Genomic DNA, 12,603 nt, shown 5'->3' with positions numbered 1-12,603 from the left:
GGTTAAAATTAAAAGATTATTAATATAGGCATACTGGAATTTTCCATATATCACATAGAATGCCATGCAAAATAACAGTTAATTATCAGTCGTGTGTATTAAAAGACCAATAATATGCGTGTTAAATGTATATATGAGTATGAATATAACATATGTACTTCCTTGGGTACATACATGCTTAGAAAGAATATTATATGTGAATATGCTTATCCAGGCTTATATATGTATATATCATATATTACAATGAAGGAATTTTTGCACTTTCAAACATTCATTACACTTCAATTAAAATGATAAGACTAGGCTCCTTAAACTTCCCCAGGTACCTCTCAGATCCAAGATGTCTGAAAGATAATCCAGCCTCCCCCTAGTATTTAAAGCCAGATTAAGGAAATAATTAAGCAAAATTAGACTCTTTGAAAACCTTCTGTTTCCCACTATCCCTTGGGCAAAGCAGACATCATTTTTGCTTAACTCTGTATGGCCTCAATTTTTGTGTAGCCTCCTTTCTCTGTTTTGAAAGCTTTACTGAAACACTAATCCAAACATATTTTTGTAGCTTCTTAACAAATGTGCCAAGTAGCCCATGCCATTTAATGTAATGCAGATAACTACAATGATAGAAAACTAACATTGCCCTCAGGTCAGAAGCCTAGGAAAGAATTGAGCTAAGACTCAGAACACCTAGTGCTTTAGGCAGGCTACTAAAGGTAGGTATCTCCCTGAAACTTAATTCCTCACAAAAGGTATGGACCTGAAGGTATGTAAAGTGCCGTTCATTAGTATGATTCTACAGCCATTCAACAATTAGAGAATTAATTGAATATTTAAATTCTGTATCCTATGTTTCCACATCTTTAAACATGACAAAACTCACTTGATGTGATAATGATGCTTCTCAAAGTTCGTGTTTGTATTTTATATTAATTAATGTTTTTCATATTCTCCAAAGGCATTCTAGTCTAAAGTATTCTATTGAAAATCATTTTTGCCAAGATAATGGAGGCCCTTTTGTTGTTTTTGTTTGTTCTGGCCGTTGTTTTAAACAAATCGAAATTTCTGTTGCCAAATATTTGACAAGAGACTCACCCGCATACTTTATTATGTAACCCACTCTGCAGTGGTGATGAACACAGATGCTGGAGTCAGACTCCTGGGTAAAAGTCTCAGCTCCTCTGCTTACTAGTTGTATAAACTTGTGCAATGTTTTAACCTCTCTGTGCCTCACTTATCTCATGGTAAAACAGGTTAATTATACTACCTGCCTCATAGGATTGTTGTGTGCTTATATTTTTAAAGCATGTATAACAGTACCTTGTAGAAAGGGCTATGTAATTGTTGCTTTTGTTCCTCTGTTGCTGTTGTTATTACTTACCTAAAACATAGATTAGGAAACTATCTTTGAATACGGTATTTTTCCCATATTATTTTACCTCCAAATCTGGTATATTTGTAGACATTTTTGGAAACATTCTCATACCAGAGGACGTTTCCATTGCACTTGCAGACCATCCCATTTTCAACAGACACAGGCACACACACACACACATGCACACACACACACACACACATTCTCACACATGCACATTGATCTACATACAAGCCCTCACAACTTTAATGTGACCCAGAATTACAGTCACACCAGTTTGTCTTTTGGACCTCATTGTCTAAGCGTACCATCTTAAATCCAAAAGTTTCCTTAGTGAAAAATACTAATATGTTCTTCCGTTAATAGATCTATACAATGGATCTATACAAAAGGAGAAAACTAGAACAAGCAAAGCATAGGAGACAAGCTCTTCAATTGGACCTACAATTTCTGCCCCAATCCTCTTTCTATCAACTCACAAACCTCTTCATCACCTTCCTCTCCATCCCTCTCAGACACATACCCACATCCTCCAGGTCAAGGCCACACTGGAGAAACTGGGGTGGTAAAGGCTCAGTTCTGCTTCCAGTTCCAACTTGCATCTTAACCTCTCTAGGCCCCAGAGTTTTCTGTTTGTTTGTTTGTGGATTTTGTATGTGTTTTTTTTTTTAAATGTCAAATGAAGAGTTTGACCCAGATGGATCCCTGCTGCCTCTTAAGATTATAAGGTGTTGGCTTATTTTCCACCTCACTGCTAAAATGCCATCCAGCCATAAATGTTACTTTAAAGCAAGCCCACTCCCCATTAACAAATAAACAGTGACAGCTTCATCCCTGGGAAATGAGGGAGCCATACATTGGTCGATGGAGACACTGCGATGAATCTGCCCAAGGAGCCCATGTCTGGCTGCTCAAGGACCTCAGCATCGCTTGGAATCTTAATGAGATCTGAGCCTACAAGAGGCAGTTGGGCGAAAGGGAACCTGCTGTACCATCAGAGACATCAGCAACGGTCACTTTAGGATCTTCCCCAAGGAGAGCATTTTGTATTGAAAAGTGTCTCAACCAATGATACCGTTTAAAATAGTTTTAGCTCAGGGAGGAGAGGGATTTAGGAACGATTTTGAGCCTTTCCTGGGCTGCACATTAGCACACTGACTATGAAGCATTGATTTCTGGCCGGGACTTCCCTCTGATATGGTCAGAAGTCAACTGTAACATGGAGCATGTCTGGCCTAACTATTATCATTTCTTTCTCTCTCCTCTTTTCCTCTGCAGGACCTGGGTCGGTGAGAGGAATAAACGGATCCATCAGTCTGGCCGTACCACTGTGGCTGCTGGCAGCATCTCTGCTCTGCCTTCTCAGCAAATGTTAATAGGATAAAAATTTTAAAATAATTTAAAAAAAACACACAAAAATGCGTCACACAGGATACAGAGAGAGAGAGAGTGCAAGATGGGGGAAGATCGTTTATTTCACAAATGTGTGTGTTTCTAAATGAAGGGGGAAATAAAAGAATGAAGAAGAAAATACATTAAGAAATTTTAAGTCCATCAATGAAAATTTGAGTATAATTCAGGGTGGAAAAGTTCTACCAGGGTATGTGTATGTCTAAGCAAATCTATGCTGTGTAGAGACTTCATCATGCTAAGGACATCCAGATGTTGTAAAAAATAATAAAGTAAAAAAGTGCAAGATGAATATTAACACTCCACCCCACCCATCCTTCCTTCTTTCATCCTTTTTCATCTGTGGGGTAAAAATAAGATATTGCCTTTGGTGTTTATATTTCCATGATCTTTTTATTCTGTATTTCTTTTGATTTGACTCATAGCCATTTCAGACTATCAGTGGAATCCGAACTGAAGTTCTGTGTTGAGCCTTTATCTGACTTTCCTGCTTCCGCTCTCTCTCCAATTTTTAAGACCACCCCCTCCCTCCAGTGTGTTCTAACTCCCCCACGCCCATTTCAGATATTCTCTTTTTATCCCAACTCCCTGCTTCTCTTCACCCCCACCATCCTCCTGAGCACTGGTCATGCCGCAAATGCTAGGAAGTGCCATTTTAATTTTCTCCACTGTGCGCGCGCCTGCTCAAGTCTCTCTCTCTCTCACGTGGGTATACATGTGTGTGAGCGTGTGTGTCTCTCTCTCTAAAGCATGCCACAGGAATGGTCCATGTGTACATAGACTCATTGTGTTGTAGATACTGTCCTGCATTGTAATTGTGAGATGCGGCTGTGACAAGTTGCTCAAGGGATGGTGGGGTAGGAGGCGAGGAGCAGAGTCACTGCCCCATCCTTGGCTGTCACGTGACATTGATGTATATTCAAACCAAGCTGTATCCTTTCAAGGGCAGGTTCCCATATTCCTCCCAGTCCAATCATCAGAGCCTACTCGGGAGTCACTCAGAATATCACTGTAAATGAAAGTGCCTACTATTGATGGAGTAAGCAAATAGTAGAAAAGCTCAGTGACGTGGACAAGGAGACCTAGGAGAGAAGGTTCCTGATTATGCTCTTGTTTCATGAGTCTGAGGGAATCATATCTTCCCTGGCTTTTTGACAGACTGGGTCCTGCTCTGTTGCAGGAGTGAGTAGCACGTGTTGAGTAAATCTGAGAAACAGGAAGGTCTCCAAGTTTTAATTCCCAGTGGCCAAATGATGAGCCACACAGAGATCCTAAGCATCACTGGTTTGTTCCTTCCTTAATCTACAAATAATACATTTGCCCCATGGATTCCTCTTAGCAGAGATTGTTTCATATTTCAGACAAATACAATAAGAATAAGCAAGGTGGGAAAAGTTGACAGATGCCTAATTTCCTAGCCATATTCTAGAGATATTGTCAGAGTTCTAATACAAAGCAAAGACCATAGCAAAAACAGAATACACTTCTTGTGTTCACCTGCAGATTTCTGACCTGGTGTTCTAGGTTGATACTTTATTTTGTGGTCTGCATCATCTCCCTGCTATTTCACTGATGGTGTGTACACCACCATTGCTCATAGGAGTCCATCCAGTGACCCCTATGTCATATATATTATCCTATGATAGGACACTAGGAATTGCATTGTAATCACCTTCTCTGCTCACTTTTAGCTTTTGGTCTCCTGAAAAAGATACAGTGGGGGTATGGTGTTTAAATTTATATCTATAAATTACATCTTGCCATTAACAATGAAATGTGGGTCAGTTCCCTAATCAAAAGAGCTGGACAACTTGTAATTAATTTATGTGGATGTTGTATGAGTATCATAAATCTTGGTATCACCAGAAGGCAGAGAGAGCTGGCTCTCTGCATGTAGGTACATAGATATCTTTGTCAAGAAACCAGTCATTGCTCTCATTTAGACTATAGTGAGCATTGGAAGTGGCTCAGTTTATGAGAGGACAGAGGATTATTTCTGAGGTCATAATTGCATGGTATTACAACAGAGCAAAATGTGGTACTTCAGCAAATTTTGGAACCTTGAAATTAGCTGAATCTTGAAATAAAATGGGAAACTAAAATTGCAAATTAAAAAAAAAATGGAAAAGTGAAATTTTTCTTGATAGATTTTACTGACAGAAGGCTCTTTGTAATGAGTCTCTTCTTTGCAGGTAGTCATCTCCCTGATTAGCAGCATTTTAAATTTTTTCTAAGGGAATCTATTGCAGTTTTTCTTTTTTCCCCAGAAACTTATCACCAGCCTTTCTTTATGATTTTGCAGTTAGGATATGAGACAGAAATGGACAAATTGGGCTTGGAGAAGGGTAAAAATTTTTATGGTAATTACTGGCATAGGGCAGAAATTCATATCCAAGAAGGTAGCTACTAAAATAAAGGGAAGGTGAGCTGTATTACTATGAAGCATCAATTTATTGACAATCAGGATTTTCTTAACAGCTTTGGTCTTCTATGTACAAGGAATAAAAGGTTATCATGTTTGATGACAAATACTCCCCATATTTTGAAGAGGCAGCCCCACCCTTAAATAGAAGCTTTAAAAGGGAGCATGCTAACTTAAAGATAAATAGTAAGGACAAAGTACAAACGTCAATTCAGATGTTAGTATCAGCACCAGAAACAAATCCCTATACTATGTCACAGGCTTTAATCCACATGCCTTACTTCCCTATTTTGTCCATTCTATCATAAGGGCAATGTCTTGGTTTATAGAAGATGCTTTTCCATTAAAAGGAATGTCTTTGCCATATCAGCACCATTTGTTCCCTCCATTTTAATATAATGGACCTTGTATTAAACATAATTAAATATGTTAAATATTGTGTTGGCTTTGCATATATCTCTGACAAGATCTGGGCTTTTTCTTTTTCTTTTTTTCTCTTTTATTTTTTTGCTCCTGGTTCATGTTTCCAAGAAAACACTGGCACCAGAATCTCAAAGATTTGAGAGTCTAGCTAAGCAATATGAAGAATGGAGGAGAACACCATTTAGAGAAAGGTCAGGGAAAAGGAAGGGGCCAGAGGATCAACACCAAGAAATAAAGTTTTAACATGAGATTTCTTGGAACTTAGTTCATCAGATTGCTATAAATCCCTTCAAGAATCTTGTCCATTGGCAAAGAAAGCTTGAAACCTTGCACTGAAAAAGAGCCACCTGGTTGAAAATAATATACTGAGAGGAGTGAAATGTATCAATTAATCTGAATGACTAATATAATACTTACTATCAGTAAAAATGTTTGCAAAATGAAACTCTACTATCCATAAAACAAAATCCTTAGACCAACTCTTAGTTGACAAAGGCAGAAATGACCTTGACTCAGGGTGCTTTCTGATAAATGAAAGTTATCATAGATTTTGTAACTGCAGAAAATGTAATTACACCCTCTGCACAATTGTTCATCAAAAGGTTTTGTCTTGTTGGAGAAACAGTCTTGCTTGTTTTGAGACAAAATCCCTCTGTCCTAAAAGAACTAAGGCTTAGGGAAAAGTAGATGAGTTTTCTTTCAGGAAAGATTGTTTCCTAAACTTTGACTTCTCTCCCAAGTCAGATTTCTCCTTTGCCATGTTTATTTTTTATTTATTTTTTTTATTTTTTTTTACTACATACAACAACTGGGGCTATTCATAGAGACCTTAAAAAAGTACTCGTGATTTTCGTGTTCTTGGAGCACTGAAACAAAAATCTGTTTCTCCTCCAAAAATGGACTTACCTCCTTTGCACACAAAAACTAAACTCCTCAGCATGAAATTGTTTCTGAGTTCTTACCTAGCAAGTTTTTAGCTTCTTAACTATTCCAGAGTTATAGGCTCCATCCCCGGGTTGGTTGTGGTCTGTTTCTATTGGCTAGTCTCTCTGAATTTCTCATTTTGTTCTTTGCAGACCTTGAATTATTTGTGGAAATATATATATATGTGTGTATGTATTTTTTTAAAATCTTGTCTTTACAAATGCTATATTTACAACATTGTATGTATTATAAGACAAATCTAGAATAATGATTTAAATCTAAAAGAAAAGTGCTGAATTTGGTTTAAAAAAAGAGCTATGCTTCATTCAGAAAAACATGGAGCCCCATTTTTTGCACTTTGTAATTATTTGCTTGAAAGGAATTTGCTATGAACCATGTTCCATGGATTACCATGTCCTGATTTTTCTCTTCATCCTCATAACCTTTTAGCCTAGACTTAGTCTTGGTTCCCAGTAACTATCATTTGTAGAAATGTAAGTGCAATGTTCTATTTGACCTACAGAAACTATTAATTTTGCAGACAAATATTAAACATACCACAAAAAGGGTGAGATAAGACCCTGAGTTAAGGAACACAAATCCAGTTTATGAAGCCTCCTTCTCTTCTTTTAAATATTTAAAATATTTCTCCTCCAAAGACTGCATTTGCCCCAGTAATGTAAATATTCCATTATGGTTGGCATAATATCTGTAAACATCTCACTAAATGTAAAATGGAGTTTACATTTACGTACGTACTAATGAAAGGGAAGTAAACTATTCTCATTTGCATGTAGCTATGCTATTCAAATGTCGCCAACTGAAATTTAAGAAAGAATTTGTTTTCACCCAGCTACGAACCTCACTCTTGGCAAGGAAGCTGGTGTTAACATTGGGTTTAGGTTTAACATTTACACCAACAAAAATGTTTATGGATATTATGGAAAACTTATTTTAAAATCTTGATTTCCTTTCAGCACATTTACATACTGTGTGCTGATTAATAAATTAGGCACCAATCATGTGTAAATCAATGTAAATCACTAGTTTATATACATAATATAAACTATGTAAACTACATTTTTCATGCAAGGCCCAATTTCAGCTAATCTTAAAGAAAAAACTCACCATGAAATAAAAACTAAAAGAACGGGAAGAAGTATCAACTGAACACAAGGTTGCCTCCGCAAAAGGCAGCAGGCCCACAGGAGCTGTAAAAGATTCATATCCCGTCAAGTCACAGGAGTAAATGCCTATCTCTTTGCTCCTTCAGGACCCAGAGGAAATATTCCCAATTGTTGCAGCAGTGGTCTCACTTGACACCAAAACTAGCCAGGCTTTTCCTGAAATGAAGAGAAGGGGAGGGAGGAGTTTTAAGATCTTGTGTGCCTGTTTCATCAACTCTAAAGTCTCTTCTGGTTTTTTTTTTGTCACCATCCAAGACGTCCTTCTTCAAGGAAGTCACCAACACCTTGATGAGAAGAATATTACTCAGTTTTCATTTTTCTGTTCACAGAAACATTGGAAAGATTCCTTGTCAACTTGATCCTAAAAAATTGAGGAATATGAGAAATACGTCCTTCAGAAATATCTTTCTGGGTCCTACACTAAGAAATAACTACTTTTATTTATCTGGCAGATGCATGTTTCTACTTATCTCTCCTAAATATGATAAACAAGGGTCAGAATCATTTCAATTGCAAGGATAGTATCTCTCTCAGCCATATTCTCTTGGATTCTTTTTGAAGTGCCTGGTGTGTTGAGCAGAATGGCATATACACCTTTTCCACTATCAGGACAATTTGTACATAAAGAAGCACCAAAGAGATGATTTCAAGGGACACATGAATTTTCTGCTAGTCATAGAAAGAAATTTAGGTTTAATTAACATTAGGCTCTACTTAAGATAAATGAAAACTTGAAAGTGAGGTAGGTGGCGTATTGAATTGGAATCAGGAGAATTGGATTCCAGCCCTGGATCTGCCCACAAACACCTGACAGCTGTGCAAACTTAGGCAAGTCATTTACCCTCCCTGAGTCATGGTTTTCTCATCCCCAAAATAAAGAATTTCAATGACATTATCTCTAAAGTCTCTTTCAATTCTCAACTTTCTGATTCTGAGTAAGAATTTAATACTTACTAAGTCTTGTGCCCAGCTAATTATTCTAAGCAGCCAATTGTCATCCCCAGTTTGGGCTCTGTATTATCCTCACCTCTCAGAAACATCAATTTGTCATCTCCATTTCAAAAGCCAAAATTCCTAGAATGCAGATGTCTGGACTGGTTCTATAATTCTGCTCTGATCAAGACTTCTTAGCAATGTAGAGAAGGGACACATCCAGATTGTATTGAGAACATTGTTTATAATATTATAAAATTTAGCTGTTGAACTGTACTCGAATAACCTTTCATGAGAAGGCAGATTGGGTATTGTGCATGTAACAAGAGAGGAAGTTGTGAAAATGAAGGAAACACAGTTTTCTCTCATCCTGGGCCAAGTGCCTCTTTATAGTAAATGCGTGTCCTTGGAAACCCTTGTGCTGATGACAGTAAGCATGTGGTCCCAGACAGGTTCAAAAGGCAGATCTGTGAGAAACAAGCAAGATAATACATTTTGTTTGGGAAGGAAATCCTCATGGCACCTCAGGAAACTTTAGTTTCCCTAAACTTAATAGGGTATAAAACCAAGCAAGGAGATGGAGAGAAAACAGTCCTCATTTTCAAATAAGTACAAATTGATACCATCTACAATTGAAAATAAAACAAAAATGAATTCACTTTTAAGAGGCTACAGAGTTGAAGACAGTAAGAGTTGTCATGAAGGCCGAAAGCAAATGGGAAAACTTAGTTCGCTACAAAGAGGGTAAGCAGAAAAGATGGTGCTCAATCAGTTAGTGAGGAATTATTGTCTTGTACCTTGTCCTTGATGCATTGAACACAGTTCTACTTGTCTTGACCCATCAAACTATAGCCCCATGCTCTCCTAGAGGCCCAGCTTGGTAACTGTCCAAATTGTCTTTTCATGAATTGCCTAAAAGAGCAGAAGAAATCTCAAGTTTCCTGTACACTGAAGAGCAGGGTTTATTCGTAACTTCCCAGAATTCATATAGCTTTGTATAAATAACAATGTGAATGTGCTTAGAGTGTTTATGAGGCTCTGTTTAAGTGGGAGAATGACCTGCCCATGGGGTAGCTCCCCATTTTCATGATCATTTCAGAGGTGCCTCTTTTTGGATGGTGCTCCTGAATCTGCTATTACAGCTATATTCTTCTCTGCACAAACCTTCTCTGTATAAAGACAGGCACAGACTAAAACTCTGCTTCTTGCACATGAAGAAAATACATCAAGATACTAGCTTCCTGGCACTCGGCACCAATTCCAGGCTCTCTGGGGCCTTTTTTTGAACCCACTTGCCTGTATCTTTACTCTTCACCAGAGAATGTATATGGCTTATCCTGGTGAATTGTGGCTAAGTTCTGCTCCCTGAAGTATTTACTGGGAAGGAAAGGGAGGTTAAAAGGAGGAGATTGCAGAGGGAGAGACACATGGAGGAAAACCTCCAACTTCTTCCCACCAATCCCCTCCCCACCAGCTTCACTCCTTCCTTCTCACTGCTCTACTGAAGAGTGTATAAATCCTGCTCTTGGTTAGAATTCTCCTTATTTACAGTGTTATATACATATAAATATATATATATCAATATATTCCTTTTTTCAACCCTGTACATGAACGATCCCTTGACAATATCAACATGGCCATTTTTTGGTTTGGGTTTTTTGTTGCTCAAGGATTTTTATTTTTGTTTATTGGGTGGATTTTTTTCCCTGGATACTAGCTCTGTGGAGGAAAAAAAAAGCGCAGTGTGTGTAAAAAAAAAAAAATCAAAATTAAAAAAAGGCTTTTTTCCTTTTCTTTTTAAATGTATTTAAATTCTGTTTCTATCTTCTGTTACTTTACAAGTATGAATGCTCTGCTGTTCTGTGATCTTAAAACAAAATGAAATAAACGTGAAAAGGAGATGTGTCTTCATTGACCTTGGTCATTAATCTTGTGGTTAACTTCACTGCTTCTTGGAGGATTTCATGAAAAAGACAAGAAACGATGCCAATGATAACAAAAATCATGTGAGCGAGAGGTGGCCAATAGGCTAAAAAATCATTTGAAGGCATTCTAACAATGTCTCATCTACCACAGAAGGGAATGCACTATTTACCATAATTGTCTACACCTAAGCAAAGGAATTTTCTGAAAATGATTTTTTTTTTTCCTCACAAGGGATCATAAAAAATGAGCACAGATTACCACTGGGAAGCTACAGATAAAGCATTAAGAAGAAGTTCCCAACTGTTAGACTTGAGTGAGAACTTGAAACATGATACCAAAATATATTACGGATTACACCCTTTCTTTAAAGTCTCCATCACAGGGGTTATTTTTAAGAGTTAGTTTTAATGAGATCCTATGTGATAGCAGTAGGAAAAACTACTTTCTAAAACCACCTATTATTTTGAGTTATGAAAAAGCAGTTTGTTTTCTATTCTTGCTGAGAGCTATCATCTTCAGAAAATGTGTCATGAGTCTCTATAGAATACCTGAAGCACTGCTCAGGACAGACAGAAGATAGCAAAGAAGTAAGCAATCCACATCCCAAAGAGGTGGATTTGACTAATCATACATCAGAAGTGATTGGGAAGGTCTGAAGTTTGACCCTTAGGAGTTGAATTGGATCTGAAACATAACCAAGAGAACTGATCGAGACTCGGGGTAGCTGAAGGTGGGGGAGGGTTCCTGAGGGCTCATGGTCAGCTTCAACAGTCAGCAAAAGGATCTCAACAGAACCAAAACCCTTGGTCCCTCCTGGTCCGGAGAGACAGCTTTAGGGTCTAGACTCCCAAAATTTAAATTTTATATAAAACTCTGAAAATGCCCTTCCACTGCCAATATAGTAAAAACCACTTGGAGTCTGTAATAGCATTTTCCCCAGTTGGCTTGAGATTTGGATTTCCTTTAAACAAGGAAATTTATATTTCTTTTCCTTTCACGCTTAGAAGACAGTTTCTAATCCTGCTCAAGCAAATATCATGCAACAGGTTGGCTTAAACAATAGGCATTAAATGGCTTACGGTTTTGAGGAGAAGTCCAAATCAAGCCCTCATCAAGGTGATGCTTTCTTCTGGAAGACAGGTTCTGGGGCTGCCTGCTGGTGATCCTTGGTCCTGGGCTCCTCTGTCACATGGCAGAGCACATGGCAGCGTCTCCTGGCCTCCCCTTTCTCTTCCAGGTTCCATTGACATTGAGCTCCTGACTGGTCCCTCTGCGGCTTTCTTTCTCTCTATCTGAATTTCATTCTGCTTATAAAGGACTCTAGTAACAGGATTAAGACCCATCCCAATTAAGTTGTGCCACATCTTTTTTTTTCATTTTTTTTTCAGTTTGTTGAGATATATTCACATACTCTACAATCATCCACACTGTACAATCAATTGTTCACAGTACCATCATATATCAAAATTAATTTTTTAACATTTTCATTACTCCAAGAAAATAAAATAATAAAAATAAATAAAAACAAGAATAAAAACACAAGTAAAGGAGAACACTCAAAACATCCCATCCCCTCAGTCCCCCTATTATTCATTTAATTTTTGTTCCCATTTTTCTACTCATCTGTCCATACGCTGGATAGACAGAATGTGAGCCACAAGGTTTTCACAATCGCACAGTCACACTGTGTAAACTAGGTAGTTATACAATCATCTTCAAGAATTGAGGCTAATGGGTTGCAGTTCAAGAGTTTCAGGTATTTCCTTCTAGCTATTCCAATACAAATAAAAAATTAAAAGGGATATCTATACAGCATGTAAGAATACCCTCCCCAGTGAACTGTCAACTCCATTTGAAATCTCTCAGCCACTGAAACTTTATTTTATTTCATTTCTCTTCCCCCTTTTGGTCAAGAAGATTTTCTTAGTTCCACAATGAGGGGTCCAGCTCAGCCCTAGGAGTTATGTCCCACATAGTGGGGAGAGCAATGAGTTTACCTGCTGAGTGGG

At 37.8% G+C, this 12,603-nt stretch overlaps 1 protein-coding gene across 4 annotated transcripts in view; it reads left to right on the top strand.

Moving 5' to 3' along the window:
• LOC119533935 (limbic system associated membrane protein) overlaps positions 1 to 10,579 on the top strand; it is an 878,762-nt gene extending 868,183 nt beyond the window's left edge. For all 4 annotated transcript variants that reach the window (XM_037835912.1, XM_037835904.1, XM_037835919.1 and 1 more), the window contains one exon: positions 2,648 to 10,579. In XM_037835912.1, coding sequence (XP_037691840.1) covers positions 2,648 to 2,745 — 98 coding nt within the window. In that variant the 3' untranslated portion in view covers positions 2,746 to 10,579. The remainder of the gene's footprint in view (positions 1 to 2,647) is intronic.
• The last annotated feature ends 2,024 nt before the right edge of the window (positions 10,580 to 12,603 follow it).

Source organism: Choloepus didactylus, chromosome 1, assembly GCF_015220235.1.
Source record: "Choloepus didactylus isolate mChoDid1 chromosome 1, mChoDid1.pri, whole genome shotgun sequence".
In the NCBI taxonomy this organism is placed as follows: Eukaryota; Metazoa; Chordata; class Mammalia; order Pilosa; family Megalonychidae; genus Choloepus; species Choloepus didactylus.
This window is presented reverse-complemented; position numbering and strand designations above follow the sequence as displayed.